The following is an 18,199-nucleotide window of genomic DNA, read 5'->3' on the forward strand; positions in this document are numbered from 1 at the left end:
GGACGCAGGTGGCGCTGTGGGTTAAACCACAGAGCCTAGGACTTGCCAATCAGAAGGTTGGCGGTTTGAATCCCCATGACGGGGTGAGCTCCCGTTGCTCGGTCCCTTCTCCTGCCAACCTAGCAGTTCGAAAGCACATCAAAGTGCAAGTCGATAAATAGGTACCACTCCTGCAGGAAGGTAAATGGCGTTTTCGTGAACTGCTCTGGTTTCGCCAGAAGCGGCTTAGTCATGCTGGCCACATGACCTGGAAGCTGTACGCCGGCTCCCTTGGCCAATAAAGCAAGATGAGCGCTGCAACCCCAGAGTCGGTCACGACGGGACCTAATGGTCAGGGGTCCCTTTACCTAAGGAAAAGTAGGACATTCTAGGATGAAACCAGAAACTGGGAAGGCTTCTGTAAATCTGGGACTCTCCCTGGAAAATAGGGACTGCTACTTCCCAGTTTAATATCAGAATGCAGTTACTGTGCTTTCGTATTTCCAATGCAGCCCTCCCCCCCAAAAAAATTTGATTAACACGAAAAATTACATCAGAACTGTCCTTTGCTGGGAGTGGGATGCACCGATTGAATGCATCTGAAATCTGGAAAGAACACCCCACCGCCCCATCTGATCACAGCCTAATTCTTTGCAATATCCAGGCCTAATCAAACTTTAATCTGCCTCCTCCTCCCTTATGTATGGCTGTGATTTATGTGGGTTCTGTAAGAACAGTTCTAGGACAGACACAGGTGTGTCCATCACATATGCAATCCAAAACAGAATTCCGTCCAGCATGCCAGGTTTTATTTGGCTTAATCTGGGCTGCTGGGAATTTGAACAGATGCCTTGGCAACGGGTTAAGCAAGCGAAAGTTGCCCTGGTTGAATCTTGTCCTTTTATATTGGAATAATTCCGAAAGCACCCCTATAGGTGAAATGGTTTGGTTGGAATTATCCCGACAGTGTGTCAGGTTTTACTTGATCCTTTCGCTCAGCCATCGCCTACCCCGGGGGTAGGAAGGGAGCAGGTGGTGCTGAGAGAAAACAATTATCTGTGAGAATTGCTGGCAAATCCAGGCCCAGGGAACTGAAATAGCACACAGGCTAGGAAGGAAGATGCCAGCAAACAGATGGAGTTGGCCAGATCTTGACAGCGCTTCCAGAATGGGAGGCGGCAGGTAGGCGAAGTGACTTTTTAAAAAAAGGAAAACTAAAACAGCAGCGATGGCCAACGTGGACCAGAACCACACTGCACACCAGAAAGATTAAAATCCTGCATGATGAACATGCCAACCACGCACCCCAAATGTGGGTATTAGTATCCTCGATGTTTGTTTGCTACAGAACCTGCACGGGAAACCTTTTTCAGTCTGCCTTCGCTTCAGGGCAACCTTGGAGCGGGCACAGGCCAGAGGTGAGTGGTACCAGAGGCAAAATGGATGGAGCGACAAATGTAAATATTACCTTTGTACACCAACACCCCCTCGCACACCCCACTCCAAGAGGCATTATCAGAGTTCAAGGACATATTCCAGCCAGGCCAAACACTTGCTGCTGTTGTTGGAGTTTAATTTAGCCCCCACCCCCGCCACTTGTTTGCTAAGTGAGGGAAATATAATGGTGCAATGCAGTCACATTTAACTTACTTTATTGAGCAGATAGCTTTCCCTGTTATGTATTTAATTTAATTTAAAATATTATTATTATTATTTAAAGAGAGCCCATCATGCCCAAGGGAGCCTCTCTCATCCTGCACTCTGTGCTTGCAGAGGCCAATCCGATGCTGATGCAAAGCCCAGAAGAAGGGCCGGAATAATAACATTTGTTGAGCCTTTTTAGCTGCTGCAAGATTCTTTGTCCCCCCCCTCCCCCTGCAACAGACTAACACTAAAGTAATAGCACAGGTTCCTTGCAGCTGCAGACCTGCTGCAGGTGGACGAGGGTGGCTTCACCTGTTGAACTTCTGCCTCCCGCGACGGCCACTTGAACGACAGCGGGGCTGGCAAGAGGGCGGGGCCTGGGACTTGACAGCTGGGCGGAGCCAAACCTGACGGAGATCAGCCTCCTCCCCGTTTGGAAGGGCCTGGTGGGAGATGTAGTCCGAAAAAGTAGCTGCCGGCGACCTGATTGGGCGAGCCTGCTCTCTATCAAATTCGGCACCGCCCACCTGCGTCCAGCCCGAAGCCCCACCCCTCTCCCCGCTTAGGCGGTTGCCTGGATACCATCCGCCCGCCTCTCTACGACAGAGAAGAACTCTATGGTCTCTCTCTCTCTATCCTCGCTCTCCCCCCTCGTCAGGGGCTCCGCTCGGCGCCGACGTCATCGGGAGCGGACACCGGCGGGAGGGGGCGACGCTCCGTCGCTTCCTCCTCCTCCTCCCCCTCAGAACGGTTGTGTGAGGAGGAGAGCGAACGCCAGGCCGGCCGCCGCCGCGCTAAGGTTGAGCCTCGCGGGCTTCCGTCGCTCCAGGGAGGAGGAGGAGGAGGAGGAGGCGGAGGCCGCTCCGCAGTAGCAGCCGCCGCCGCCGCCGCCGCAGCCCTCGCCGGCCACCGTCCGCCCGCCCGCGCGAAGCTTCTCGGCGGAGCCTCTCTCCGCCGCCCCCTCCCTACCTCCCTCGCCGGGCTCCGTTCCCCTCCCTGCCGCCCCTTTTCCCCTCAGGCGATGGAGCGGCGGGGCCGCAGGCGGCGCGGCGGCCTCCTCGCCCTGGCCCCAGCCGGGCTGGCCGCCGTCCTGCTCCTCCTGAGGCTGGGTCCGGCGGCGGGAGCCGGGCTGGGAGCCGGAGCCGGAGCGGCCGCCGAGGCGAAGGAGTGCGCCAAGCCGTGCGCCAACGGAGGGCGCTGCCAGCCCAGCACCGGCCAGTGCGAGTGCCCGCCGGGATGGGTCGGCGACCAGTGCCAGCACTGCGGGGGCCGCTTCCGGTGGGTGAGGCGGGGGAGCCCCGGGGGGTCGGGGTCTCTTCGGCCGGGGCAGCCTCGGCCCGACCTGCCTCACAGGGTGGGTCGGAGGGTCGGAGGGAGGGGCAGGGAGGTGTGTGCAAATGCTGCGCCTCCCATGGCCTGCTAACCCGCCTGGACATTACCTTCCACAAATCCGGTTCAATTCTGCATAAGGAGCACCTGGGAGCAACTGCAGGTTGGAGTTGTTTCTGGGTGAACGTGCCTCTTATCTACGTGCTTGGTCAAGTCCAGTGGCATAGCGTGGGGGGTGCAGGGGGGGGGCCCGGCCGCACCGGGCGCAACATCTGGGGGTTAGGGTTAGGGGGCGCAAATCCACGGGTTAGGGGACGCAAATTACTTGCCTTGCCCCGGGTGCTGACAACTCACGCTACGCCACTGGTCAAGTCATCCAGTGACTCGGTCTACGTATAGAAGCAAATAATACTTTTATTCGACTGGCTGAAATCATGAGCCTTGGGCATATAGGTACTGCTGTGGGTGCCCCCCTCCTCCTCCAAATATGCACATTTGTTGTTGGCTAAACAGCGAAATCTTTTGTAAGTGCTAGTGAGCTCATATCTGGGGAAATGCATAATGACAAAAAAAGCATTAGGCATGTGTTGGGGGTTGTTGTTGTTGTATAATTATTTATATCCTGACTTTACCCTTGACAGGGACTTGAGGCAGATTATATATAAAGTAAGAACTGCTAAAAACAGAGAAGAACAGTCTTTGTGGGTGACAGAGACCAGGGTGGGTGTGAGGGTTCCCCCCATGTTGCAAATTGCTAGGGGGCAAGGGGCTGTGCAATATGGGGGGGGGGCGGTAAGGGAAGAATGTCCAAAGTTCTGCTATCTGATGTCTAAATGTGAGAAATTTAGGCCAGGACTGACTAACCCCTGTCCTGGGCAGGGGCTGATGTGGTCCCCTAACCACATTTTTTTCCCTTGACTTCCCCCTAGACACCACTGATTTCAGCAGTGGGTGCAAAAATAAATTTAAGAAATAATGATGGCACTGGGTGGTTTGAACTGTCTGTGCTCAGCCCTGTGCCCTGATAGGGACACAGATGTCCTCCCCCTTAGTCATTGGACCGATCATTTTATGAGTGAGGAATAAATCTGAAAACCCCCTTCCTTCAGAACACTTGAGGTAGGGGTGTGGTGCTGCTTTGTGCTTGTAGGTGTGTATGTTTTGCAGGTATACTTGCAGGAGAGTGGGTGGTTACACCCAACACTGGCATTTGGCCCCCAGAAGGTTGGCCAAGGGTGAATGTGGCCCTCCGGCCCAGAGAAGCCACCCCTGCTGTAGGTTGCCAGAGATAAAAAAGAAAGGAGAATGCATCTTTTGGGTTTCTACTATGATTTTAAAATGACTTGGGAATGAGCACATGTGAAAATTGCATTCAAAATACATGATGCAGGTGAGTGCTGATGCCTTGGCTGTTTGTGCAGAAGACCAGGAAATGTCCTGGTTTAGATCTCGCCCCTCCTATGAACTTGTCTGGTCACCTTAGCTCTCATCCTCCCTCTCTTAAATAACATGGGGCTAATACTCACCTCATCTTGCAGGGTAATTACAAAGATTGCAAGGCAACGTCAAGGAGGTGCTTTGAATGCTTTCTATAAATGCTTAGTGTCATCTACGACCAGAAAAACTAAACCAGAGTTTTTCTGGTTGTAGATGACACTAAGCATTTATAGAAAGCATTCCAGAGTAATGGTTAAAAGGTGTGGAAACTGTGAGAAGAAAGTTGATTTAAAGTATATATTAAGGAATTACTTTAATAACATAACCCATCTGGACTGCTCAAAATGCCTCATGTATGTTATCTCAGTAATTCTTATAACAACCCTGAGTAGGCCAGTATTATTACTGTCACATTGCAGACGAGAGATAGTGGCAGAGAGAGAAAAGACGTTTTCATGCACGCAGGCATTCCTTTGCTGTGGTGAGACTTGGTTTGTGGACTTTCCAGTGGCTGAGATGTTTAGCCAACATACTGCTCTAGTCCTTAAGTTGGTGACAGTTATGATGATGATTTTCATGCTTGGTGATTTTCATGCTGGTGTGGGAAGCGATGTCACAGGGGAGATAGCAGGAGAAAACTCGGGCTGAGCTTTTTCCACATAGACCAGTGAGGATTGTGATAATAGCAACAACAAATATTTGAATGTGAAGCTTTGCTGTAACACTAAGATTTCAGTCCTGTACCCACTTACTGGGCACTAAGTCCCACTGAATGTGCATAGGATTGCACTGTCACAAAGGAAATCCTGCCAGGGTTCCCTGAGCAGCTTGATAAACAGAGGCAGGGATGTGTGGTCTTGCAGGAGCTCTCCTCTCCCAGTTGGCTTTGTAAGATCATGTGGAGGAGTGTACAAAGAAGGCAAGGATGGAAGCCAGATCGGTGGGCCTGAGTTTCTAAGCTGGGGGAAGTCTTTCTGAGGGTGCAGCATTGCCACTGAAAGGTCTGCCAGTTCCTACACATTTTTAAAAGGGAAGTGTGGAAAAGAGGCAAGCAGTGGTTGGTCTCTGTGTATTTGTGTTGTCGCTGTGTGAAACCATGGCATTTGGTCTTGCTGGTGAGGGAAGAAGGTAACAATTTTGCAAAGACAAGTTCCATAGAATTAACTGTGTGTGCTGCTGCACACTAAGAGTAATGTGCCATCTTAAAGATGGATATATTTATTATGGGATATAAGCTTTCATAGACTACAGAAGCTATGCCACAATAATTTCGTTAGCGTTGCTGCATAGCTTTGCTCTTGTTTCTTGCTGTATGTGCATTTGTGTGCATTCACATTCAGATGCATAGTGGGGAGCTGCAGGATAGATTTGATTTAAATCAAATCTATTTAAATCACAATTTAAATCAAAATTTAAATCACTAGTCAGTAAGACTTGATTTAAATCATTTTTTTTACAGAAAGAATCATTCTTGCTGGTATAATCTTAATATTTACAGCCAGATGGAGGTTTCATTTTTGGAATAATAAAGTTTCAGAGTAGTTTTTACAGTTATATCAAAAATTATTGATTTGGTTATACTATTGGATATGCATAGACAGATAATTATGGAATTACTGTGAGGTTTAATAAGTTAACTGTTTATATTTGGACAACTTTTCTGCTGTACTATTTTGGAAGGAGAAAAATAATCATTTCCTTAATAACAATTTAAACAATTTATTTAACTAAAACAATAACATTATAGCATATGCAGTGCTTTTATTCTAAAAAAATGTTTAGGGGTACTCTCATTTTGACTCAAGAAAATTACCATTTTATAGTTCAAATGGGGGGGGGAATACAGTAAATGGGCAAAAGTACAAAGATTCAGAAAATGTTTAGGGGTATGCATACCCCTGCGTCCTCCCAGAAAAAAGGACTGAGCATATATATCCACGTTTGTTAACTGATGTGGTTAAACAATTCTTAAAAGAACAACAAAAACTTAGACTGAGTTTTAGCACACATGAAAAAACAAATCCTTATTTCCTGATGAATAGCCTTTGGACTATAATGTAACTTAAATAGAAAACTATTTTTAGAAGGATCTTTCCTCCAAAAGGATTTCATTTTAAAAATCTGATTTAAATAAAAAAAATCTGATTTATTTGATATATATATATATATATATATATATATATATAAAATCATTGATTTTTATCCACCCTGGGGAGCTGGGTTTTAGGAATTTAGTGCTTTATTAAGGGCACCATTATTCACTGCTAGAACCCTAAATAGGATCAGGTGTGATATATGAATGTGCTAAATGAATAAGAAAAATAAGTGGCCTGTAAATTGGTTGACTAGAAGTGTGTGCAGTGATCATTGGTGAAGAACTAAGTGCTCTATGTTTTGCTGCTTACAACAGCCTTGAAAATTAAGCCCCAAATTACTAATACATTAGAAATGCCTACCTGCCCAGAAAATGTTATGGCACCTTTTTGGCCCGAAAGAAGAGAGGACCGCATATCTTCTAGTTTCCGAAGGCTTTCTTGCCTGGTGGGGATTCTGACCTACCAGAGGTAAGACGATGAGTTTCTTATTGATGAGAGAGTTCTTTCACCTGATCTCATCTGGCAGTGAGTTTTCTAGCGTTTTTCTGCACTGATAGGCACAGCTGAGTGTGAGTTGTGAGGTAAGAGGATGGGTTAAAGATTTCACTTGGCAGTGGCTCGGCAAGATTCTGTGAACCAGTGTTTCTCATTATTGTGTATGGGTTCAGAACCTGTGAAGCAGGTGAGTGGGAAAGTAGGTTGGTTTGAAAATTTGGTAAAATGAGCCAAAAAGGCATTGATGCTTTTTTTGGCCTGGGTTAAATGAAGATATATCAGCATGTGTATGGCATTTAGTTAGCTTCCTTTGCCTAGCAGCAGTTCTCAACCAGTGGGTCCCCAGATGTTGTTGGACTACAACTCCCATCATTCCTGAGCTCTGGCCTTTCTAGCTAGGGGTGATGAGAGTTGTAGTTCAACAACATCTGGGGACCCACAAGTTGAGAAAGGCTGGCCTAGATGCAATGAAGCAGAGTGGGCAGCTGTGGGTTTCTTGTCATAGCATCATTGTGGGAAAGAGGCATTCTGAGTGCTCTTCTCAGAAGTGCTGCTGTTTTTGTGTTTAGGGCAGGGACTGGAATGAAGTGCTGTTGGTATGGTTCATCTGGGGATATAGGTAAAGGTAAAGGGACCCCAGACCATTAGGTCCAGTCGCGGATAACTCTGGGGTTGCGGTGCTCATCTCGCTTTACTGGCCGAGGGAGCTGGTGTTTGTCTGCAGACAGCTTCCGGGTCATGTGGCCAGCATGACAAAGCTGCTTCTGGCGAACCAGAGCAGTGCACAGAAATTCCATTTACCTTCCCGCTGGAGTGGTACCTATTTATCTACTTGCACTTGACGTGCTTTCAAACTGTTAGGTTGGCAGTAGCAGGGACTGAGCAATGGGAGCTCACCCCATTGCGGGGATTCGAACCGCCGACCTTGTGATCGTCAAGTCCTAGGCTCAGTGGTTTAGACCACAGCACCACCTGCATCCCAGCTCTGGGGATATAGTCAGGCATTAAAAAATATATCTGGTACAAATAGGACAAAGTAAAGAATTAGAACTCAATGGGAACTCACAAAGCAGACTTCTGTGCATGCAGTGGAACTTTCCCTCCTCTCCTGTTCACTTCAGCCCTCCTTGCACCCTCAAAATCATCTCTGGAGGGTTGAGGGACCCTCCAGAGCAGATTTGGTGGGTATGTGCAGAGGAGAGAGCGGAGAGGAAATGGAAGTCAAGATGCACCATTGGAACTAGGCATGTGAAGCTGTGGCTGCAGTCCAATGGCTGTGTTGCCAGGATGTGAATTACATGCCTGGGCTATGCTGATAGTGAAGATTATGTTTCCTAAAGCATTTGAAAGGAATTACTTACTTTGTCAGACAAACCCAATGATTAATAGGGTTGCCTTTTTAAAAAACAAGGTATGTCTGTGGTTTATCAGTCTAAGAAAAAGAGAAGAGTTCAGCATGAAATCTTAATTCAATATGTCTCATACTGTGAGAGGGTGATGCTAAGGTGAGGTCCATTTACTGGTAGTCCCTGGAGAAAGGGGCTTGTGTGACTGAACCTTTCCATAGGTGGGTGAAATGAAGCAAGGCAGTATATTAGAGTACTAGGGTGCTACTCACTTTGGGTTATACTGACAGTATGTTAGATCACCTCGGTTTATAACGGCCTAGCAGTAAGTGACAATTGTTGCTTGGGAATTCTAAGAGGGAAAAGAAATCACTGCAGCTTTGATAGGATTAGTGAAACTTCCTGATTCAAAATGATGTACAAATGTATCCAAACAGAAAAAAACTCCCAGCACTCCTTGATCTGAGGAACCATCGTGCAACATTTGGTTATAATATCTTACAAAGTTTCCAAATGCATAGAGAAGAGAGAAGCAGCTTTCGAAAATGTGTAGTGGATGGACCAGCTGAGGAGAGAGCGGACTTCCAGATGTTATTTAAAGGCTGGATGCTTTTGCATGTATTGTGGTTCAGAATGTATTTATGCTGCTCCAAGTGGGTCTGTATTGCAGAACTAGGACACTAATGAAAGGATCTTTTTGTGTTATCTGGGACACCCTCTCTTAGGGGAATCTTGATTTGGGGTGATGGCACAGTAAACATATGTGTTTATGTGGTTGTGTTCAGGATGAGTCTTCCCTCCTCTTACATCACATGATCTGTTAAAATAGATGCTGGCCTCCTTGCATCACAATACATGCATTTATTCAAGGGTGATTGCGCTGGAGGGGAAGATGCAGTTGCCAAGTCCTAAGGACCAGTGTAAGGACAGGGCACAGAGTCCTCCTTAATTGGGAAGCTACATTTCCCCTTGACTTGCCTGTGGGAAGAATTACGGAGTGGGTTCCTTGGTCAGCATTGTACCTGTGATCATGGGATAGTAGGCTTGCCTTAAGTGGATGGAGTTATGGTTGCAAAGGTGATGAATTGTGTGTGCGGGTCATTAGATAAGTTGCTCAGAAGTTTATCCCAGTGAGTAAAGGTTTCATGGCACATTGGTGCTGGAAAAGGGGTGGCATCTGTGTATATCGGTCAGTGTTAATCTATGAGTCAAAAGAATAGCTTTTAAAATGCTTTGTCCCCCGCTCCCCCCGAATTCTTTCTCTACATAACTAGGTGACAGAAATGTTGGTGCACAAAAGCGTACTTTAGTAATATATGCTGTGATGCCTTTAAGGCCATAGTGTGACTTGATTACTTAATCCTCAAGTTAGAACGAGACAGGTATGTTGTGCTGTCCTTCCCTCTATTAGCATTGTTCACTGGTTCATGAGTGATGATTCTTATGTGTCCAAAATGGTGGTACCCATGCACAAGAAGAAGGTGTCTGCATGCTGGGAAACCAAAGAGGGCAGAAATCTCCCAGCATGGGCCCGTGAGTGAACCACATGCATTCCTCACTTTCTTCTGTGCCCATTTCAGCTTGCTGTGATCTGACCTTCTGTGAAGTGTGTGCCAGTATACTCCTTTTCTGTGAAGTGTAGGATGGGGAGGGGATTGGAGATGCAGGCTTTATTGCTGTAGATGAAGGTAGATTCCCAGCCCTCTGGTGCTCAAATAAGAAGAGCCCATGGTAGGTCTCTGACTCACTTGGTCCTATACAACAAATACCATTATTCATTAGCCAGTGGTGTTGTCCATTATTGAATTAAACTTTGGTCCTGGAAGTAATTCCTTTATTTGCTGGTAACCATACAAAATTAGGCTTTAATGGCAGGTGTCTCTAGTTTGTGACAAATACTGTTGAGTAACAAAAGCATCCACGTAGCTTGTTCTTATTTTAGAGGCCTGCATTTTGCTTTAGGATACAACTCTGTTGCCAGAACTAGCTTGAATATTGATAGCCTTGCAATGATGCATTTGGGTTGCTATTTGTCTGGCTTTGCATTACAGCAACAGCCTTGAAGGTTATATGCAGGACTGTGTGGGTTCTCCTGGGCAGATGAGTTAAATTATTTTGCCATCTTCTTATGAATAGTAAAGTGCTTCTGAGCTATTTAGAACTCGGCAATTTACACTTTATGGAGGCAGATGTGTATTCATTGTGCTTATGTCGTCTCCTATGAGTGTGAAGGAGAGTACATTGTGTCTGGGGGAGCTGTGACCAAACAGGGGGCAGAAAAAAGCTGCCTGAGCAAACCTGATAATGTTATCTCTAGTTTTATGTACTAACTTTTAAAAATGTGGCTGTATTGTGCAAATATTTTGTAAGTTCTGAGTCCTGCAAGACCTTCTTTTGCCTGCCCTATTTCCTGTCATGGTCCGGTTCATAGGCGATCAAAGTCCCGGCTGGGGACGTCGGGAATGGGGGCAAGATGGGGGTGGGGTGGGAGCAGGAACGGGAGTCCAGAAGCCAGGAAGTCAAGGGTCCGAGGATCAAGAAGTAAGGAGTTAAGGAACCAAACGCAGCAAGGCAGGGAACGTGTTGCTGTGGCAAAGAGCTGAAGGGAAATGCTGACCTACTATCCCTTCCTGGCTCTTGCCACCAGGTGCAGTGGGTTACCAAGCGGTCTCACCTGTGCAGCCGCGCCTTGCCTCTTCAGAACAAACTTAGGAAAGCCCCAGTGCTGCAAAGTCCTACTGGTGACAGGGCCTGGCTCCTGCATGTGCTCCTGACATTTCCTTCTGACCTTGGAGGACAGGGTCCTATACAAATCCCAACTGCAAAGGTGGATGCTGAAGGTACAAGAGACCATCTTGCTGTGAGTCCTGCCAGACCTGCTCCCTGCTTTTTCAGGCCTGTTACCACCTGGCCTGGAGGGTGGACCTCACTGATTTCAGCTACAATGGGAGCTTCTGCTGCTTAGGATGCCTAAATACCATTAGGGAGGGGTTTTCCTTAAGTGTTATTGCCAGGGTCAAGGTTTAGTTCTGGAGCTGAATTTTTTTATTTTTGCTGCCTGCACTATGCTCTTGTATTTTTCTTCTTAGACCTTAGTATGAGCCATTAGTGGATTGTTTTGCCGTATTTTTCGCTCTATAACACGCACCAGACCATAACACACACGTAGTTTTTAGAGGAGGAAAACAAGAAAGAAAATATTCTAAACGAAATAGTGGATATATGATTTTTGTGGTTCATGCTGTGGCCACAGAAATGTGATCTGACAGTGAGTTTGGAGTAGCCCAATGCAAAAATCCTGAGGATCCATGTGGATCCATGCTTTGTAACCACGGAGGAGGGAAGGAAGAGGAACCATGGATCCTCTGCTCACGACTGCAGCAGATCCCCCCCGCCACCCGCAGGCATTCGCTCCATAACACGCACAGACATTTACCCTTACTTTCTAGGAGGAAAAAAGTGAGTGTTATGGTGCAAAAAATACGGTAATTTTGTTGCATCATTGGAGATGTTTTCATAAGCTTGTTTAAACGTGAAGTCTTGTCAGTGAATTACACAAACTTTTCAGTGTTGTCATCTGCTTGAGCAGGGTTTACTTTGCAAAGATGGTGTACAAATAAACAATGATGGAAAGTTGCTTTGAAAGCCTCTTAGGGCTATAAATATTCAAAATAAATAAACCACAGCAGTCCAGTGAATCCGTGGAGGTGTACCTCTCTATTTCATGCTGAAGGTACTCTTTGTAAGAAACCTGAGTGTACACAGAGCAGACACACCTGCGGACATAAAGTATGAATTGGATCTATGAAGGTCAGGTTGATTTAAACCATCTCAAAGGGGGAAAAAATGGGAATAGTTTTAAATCAAGCTTCCCAATTTGAAATTCATACATTTCGTGAACAAGCATGAATACTAGATGGGTTTTATAACAATTAAAACATCTTTGAGTACAGCCAGATACAACCTAGGAGCATAATCAATGTTTTGGGGCCAGGTGCCTTTTTCATGACAGAATTATGGCTGCTTAGAGACGAGACAGAGACTTGTTTGGCTCTCTCCGCCTGCGTTAAAAATGGAAGCCAGTTCTCCTGTATATGTGCAAGAATGCCGAGCAAGTGGAATGTGGAAGTGCCAGTCGTTGGAAAACTTATTGACAGTAAGCACTGTTGAACAAAGTGGGACTAATTTCTGAGCACTTGTGCAGAAGAAATAGAGTTGTAGAATTTGCAGTTAGTACTTAAAGCTTTCCGATGACAAGGGGTGGTAGCTAATGAGTAAAGGGGTGTTTCTCTGTGATATGGAATAATTCATGGACGTTTACTTTCCATATATATTTATAAGTTCAGAACACAAAGCATTGCAGAGCTTGGAGGGAATGAAACAGGAGCATAAGGACCATTTGTATGGGCTCAGGTAGTTGAGTGGTGCTTCTGAGAAAGGAGTGTGCTGTCAGTTGCAGCATGATTACCTTTACCTGAATACAGGTCTTTTAGGTGACTACACAGTCTCCCTAGTGTCTACTCTGTTTTTATTCTGCAGTACTGAAGTGTTGTGCAGAGTTTGGCTGTCTCGCAGCAGCTTGGGACTTGGAGGAAGTTGAATGCAAGTCACATGTTTGTGTTGGATGATTGCCTCTGTATTTATGCTTGCAAAATACATGCCTTTTGTATGCCATTGCATGCCTAAGGCTGCAGTCTGATGTACCCTTACATGAATAAGTCCCACGAAACTCAGCAGTTCTTTTTTTCTTTTTTGAGTGAATATGACTCAAAACACAAACAGTCCCCCCAAATTTTGTGAAGGTGTCCATACATGCAAAGAAACCTGCAAATCAGATGTGGGGAGAAGAGTGAAAATGATTTAGTGGGGTGCAAATACAAGGTATTTTATAAGAAAGGAAAATGTCTTTCATTAAGTTAATGGAAGGAGTTATAGATGAATATTACACAGCTTCTGTAGCCGAAATGTGCTGAGTGGTACATTAAAAATAATTAATCTTGGCCTCAGAGTATGGTGTTGGATCGTTTTCATTCGGAATAAAATCTAGCATCTACTGCAATAAATTGGAACACCTTACCCAAATAAGCAAAACATACTCTGCCATTAAATTTACTTTAGAGCACCAAAAGTGTAAAAACATTGGAAGTATCTTTAGAACTTGTTTTGCAGCAAGGAAAAAAAGTGCTAAAAGGTACTTGGCAACTCTGTGTAGGTTCTTGAATGGCCAAGCTAGTTGTGATGAGGAGATGGTTAGTCTCATTCCAAAAAGAAGAAAAAGAAAAAAGACTTCCAAAACAGCCCCTCCAAAAAAAGTAAGTGGGAATCCCTGAATCCGCTCCCCCCCCCCCCCCGCATGCTGCACTTTTAGCTCCTGGGAGGGGAGAACATAAGTACTGATGCTGTGCCTATGGGAATTTAGATTAGGACAAGGGTAAAGGAAGGTAGGGACGTGGGTGGCGCTGTGGTCTAAACCACTGAGCCTTTTGGGCTTGCCGATCAGAAGGTCGGCGGTTCGAATCCCCGCGACAGGATGAGCTCCTATTGCCCGGTCCCTGCTCCTGCCAACTTCGCAGTTCGAAAGCATGTCAAAGTGCAAGTAGATAAATAGGTACTGCTCTGGCGGGAAGGTAAACGGCATTTCTGTGCACTGCTCTGGTTTTGCCTGAAGCGGCTTAGTTCTGCTGGCTATATGGCCCGGACAAACTCTGCGGACAAACGCCAGCTCCCTCGCCTGTAAAGCGAGATGAGTGCTGTAACCCCAGAGTCGTTCGTGACTGGACTTAACTGTCAGGGGTCCTTTGACCCTCTTCTCCTTTAAAAGCTAAAGGTAAACACCTTTTTACAGTGGGGTGCTTATCTAATCTTCAAAGCGGCAGCATGTGGCTTCTAATTCAACAAAGAAACACTTTCCCACTGCATCTGTTTTGACTCATAATCTCAGATTTTATAGTAATACCTTTTACATAGGATCATATTTATGCATGCTATGTTTTCACTTTGTCACATGCATCTGATCGTCTGATTTTTATTTTGTGTACTTCTGCTACGCAAAATAGATTGAAGAGAATAGTTATTTTTTCTTTTCTTAAAAAAGATATTAATTGCACACAGTAACTTCCTTTGTGTCTGATCAGATATGCAAAAAATAACAAAATCAACTTTGCTGCTTCTAATTCTTGTAGGTAGCAAATGGCTCAGCAGAATTGTGACCTTTTACAAATTAACTCTGTTCTTTGAGGCAGAAAACCTTGCTCCATATAATAAATGCAGTTTATATTGCTTCAGGATTGCCTCCACTCCAGCTCTTAAGTCAGGCTTGACAAGGCCGAGGTGACAGAAGCAGGAGACTTTTGAGTGTGTGAGTCTTGGCTGCATGGACTTCCTCACCAACCAGCATGAGCCTTAGCCAGACCATTCAATTTTCATCCAGTGCCCATTTCTCCCTGTACGTTAGGTAACTTCATACTAACTTTCAGTGGCTAAAATAGTTAGCCAAAGGGTACAAGATGTTCTAAGGAGTGCACTTCGGACACAACAGTGCACATTTAGCATCATAGTTTGTGCTGCTTTGGCAGATTTTTGCTTCAAGTTACTGCATGTGCTCAGCTCTTGTCTATAATGTCAGGGAGGGGCGCTTTCCACAGACTCCACCAGTTGAATCTTTGAGACCGAAGGCCTTTGTCCTGACCAGGACACAGCTGGTGGATCCCTTGTATGTGTTTGCCAAGTCTAGGAATGCACCACTGCTTGAAAGAAATGTATTGTCACTGCTAGCTCAAAGCTTCTTGCTTTTTTCTTCGTCTGCCCTGTCCCCTTAAATACCCTTTCTCCCTGCACAGGCTTTCTGCCGCCACAGAGATGTTTACCCTAGTTTGTTGCAGTGAAGACATTCTTGGGTTCTCAGCAGAGTTATATCCCAGTGGATTATTTGCTCTTGGACGTCCTGGCTGCTGCTTAATTTCTGGGAAACTTAACTTTAGGTGAACCATAATAAAACCAGTGATACAGTGGTGCCCCGCAAGACGAACGCCTCGCAAGACGGAAAACCCGCTAGACGAAAGGGTTTTCCGTTTTGGAGGCGCTTCGCAAAACGAATTTCCCTATGGGCTTGCTTCGCAAGACGAAATGTCTTGCGAGTTCCTGCGGGTTTTCCCCCCTTCCCCCCCCTTTTCCTAAGCTGCTAAGCTGCTTATCAGCTTATCCGCTGATAAGCCGCTTATCAGCTGATCGACTAAAAGCCGCTAAACCGCTAATAGCGCTAATCCACTAAACTGTCAATGGGCTTGCTTCGCAAGACGAAAAAACCGCTATACGAAGAGCCTCACAGAACGGATTAATTTCGTCTTGTGAGGCACCACTGTACTGGTCGTGTGTGTGGTGCTTACTACTCTTGTCTCCTTAGTTTCTCTGAGATCCTGAAAAGTCCTAATACGGTAGGTGAAGTAGTGTCCTAACAGCCTTTGTGTATTAAAAAGTCACTGCCACCCTGTGCCAGACTACTGCGCAGACTGCTTTTTTTTTAGTAGTTCCTGCACTCATAACAAGCTTCTCTTGTCACTAGCTGCTCCCAGCTGCATGTGATTTCATGTATTGCATGCCTGAAACCAATCTTGATCCCATCTGCCTTTCCTGTGCCTATTTTCTGTTTATCCACTAGAACAGCATTTCCCAACCTTGGGCCTCCAGCTGTTTTTGGACTACAACTCCCATAATCCTCAGCTAGCAAGACCAGTGGTCAGGGATGATGGGAATTGTAGTTCGAAAACAGCCGGAGGCCCAAGGTTGGGAAACACTGCACTAGAAACCCCCAGAACAACATCCCTCCCCATCCCTCCTCAATAAACTTCAAAGACATCTGTTTATTCACATTTCAAAAATACAGTACGGACCTATTCATTTATACAAGTAGTTAACATCCTGAGGGATCTAATCAAACCCCCTGCAATGCAGGAATCACACCTAAAGTATCTCTGGGAGATGGCCATCCAAGCTCTGCTTAAAAACTGTCAGAAAGTTCTTCCTGGTGTTTAGTTGGAATTTCCTTTCTTGTCATTTGGTTCTATTGTTTCGGGCCCTACCCTCCAGAGCAGGAGAAAACAAGCTTGCTGCATCTTCCATGTGACATCCCTTCAGATAGTTGAAGATGGCTTTCATATCTCTTCTCAGTCTCCCCTCTCCCACATCAACCATGCCTAACTCCCTCAACTCTTCCTCATAAGGCTTGGTTTCCAGACCCTTGATCATCCTGGTCATCCTTCTCTCTACACCTTCCAACTTGCGGCATCCCACTTCTCATTTTCCCCCAGGATGACGAGAAAACTTAATGAGCCCTGTTTGGGTTTGGTCAGTCAACCAACTACAAGTCCACCTAACGGTTACCTCATATAGCCCACATTTTACCAGCTTCTTTCCAAGAATATCATGGGATTTTTTTTGCCAAAACCATGATATACTACATCCACTGCATTCCCCTGATCCACCAAGCTTGTAATACTTGTTTTTGAGAAACCTATGCTGGATTTTAGCAATTCCAGCATCCTTTTCTAAGTCCTCACAACTGACTGTTGAATATTTGTTCTGGGACCTTTTCTGGTATCTACGTCAAGCTGACTGGTCTTTAGTTACTTGGGTCCTCTTTCCCCATCTTTTTGAGGATGGGGACAACCATTGCCATTGTCTGTAGAGACCTCACCTGTTTTCCAAGAATTCTTGAAGGTTATAGACAGGCTCTGAGATTATACCTTCAAGCTCCTTTAGTATCCTTAGCTGCAGTTTATCAGGCCCTGGAGCATTGTTCCCTTACCACCTCTTTTCCTATCTTGGGTTCCCTCCTTGGGCACTGCTTTTCTTTTGGGTGAAGACATGCATACATGTGGCTAGTACTCTTTGATCGGTTTCAGCCAATATGGGTTGTTCCATTATACTATGCTTTGTTGACATATGAACAAGTGATGAGCTCAAGTGCACCCGCCTCCTAGCTTGCCCAGCAACAGAGGAAACTTCCAGCTTCTAAATCCAGTTTCCCCAATAATAATAATAATAATAATAATAATAATTTGTCAAAATCAAGAGATAGATTTAAGTGCTGAGTGCAAACCAGGATTCATAAGGAGTCTTTAAACCAAAGTTTTCTAGTTCAGATGTTGCGGTAACTGTCCTTTTAAAATCTAGGATATCTCCTCTGCGGCTAGATAAAGGGCCTGTTTGCACTTGAGAGTTCTTTGCATACCAGCAAACCATGGTTTGTTGAAGCAGCATGTTGCTTTTGAACCAGACTTCTGTATTCCATAATTTTGCTTTTACTGCTTGTAATATATGTGAGCTGGTAAAATGCGGACTTGACTATACTACCACTCAGTGGATTTGTAACTGGCTGACTGACCGAAGCCAAAGGGTGCTCATCAATGGTTCCTCTTCATCCTGGAGAAGAGTGACTAGTGGGGTGCCACAGGGTTCTGTCTTGGGCCCGGTCTTATTCAACATCTTTATCAACGACTTGGATGATGGACTCAAGGGCATCCTGATCAAATTTGCAGATGACACCAAACTGGGAGGGGTGGCTAACACCCCACAGGACAGGATCACACTTCAAAACGACCTTGACAGATTAGACAACTGGGCCAAAACAAACAAGATGAATTTTAACAGGGAGAAATGTAAAGTATTGCACTTGGGCAAAAAAAAAAAAAATGAGAGGCACAAATACAAGATGGGTGACACCTGGCTTGAGAGCAGTACAGTGGTGCCTCGCAAGATGAAATTAATCCGTTCCGCGAGTCTCTTCGTCTTGCGGTTTTTTCGTCTTGCGAAGCACAGCTATTAGCGGCTTAGCGGCTATTAGCGGCTTAGCGGCTATTAACGGCTTAGCGGCTT

At 45.6% G+C, this 18,199-nt stretch overlaps 1 protein-coding gene across 3 annotated transcripts in view; it reads left to right on the forward strand.

Moving 5' to 3' along the window:
- Nucleotides 1-2,220: 2,220 nt before the first annotated feature.
- Nucleotides 2,221-18,199, forward strand: part of ATRN (attractin) — a 168,404-nt gene continuing 152,425 nt past the window's right edge. For 2 of the 3 annotated variants that reach the window (XM_081876620.1, XM_081876621.1), the window contains exon 1: nucleotides 2,221-2,901. In XM_081876620.1, the coding sequence (XP_081732746.1) occupies nucleotides 2,645-2,901 (257 nt within the window). In that variant the 5' untranslated portion in view covers nucleotides 2,221-2,644. The remainder of the gene's footprint in view (nucleotides 2,902-18,199) is intronic. The other variant, XM_081876619.1, reaches the window with a different exon arrangement.

Source organism: Podarcis erhardii, assembly GCF_964252035.2.
Source record: "Podarcis erhardii genome assembly, chromosome: 9".
Classification (NCBI taxonomy): Eukaryota; Metazoa; Chordata; class Lepidosauria; order Squamata; family Lacertidae; genus Podarcis; species Podarcis erhardii.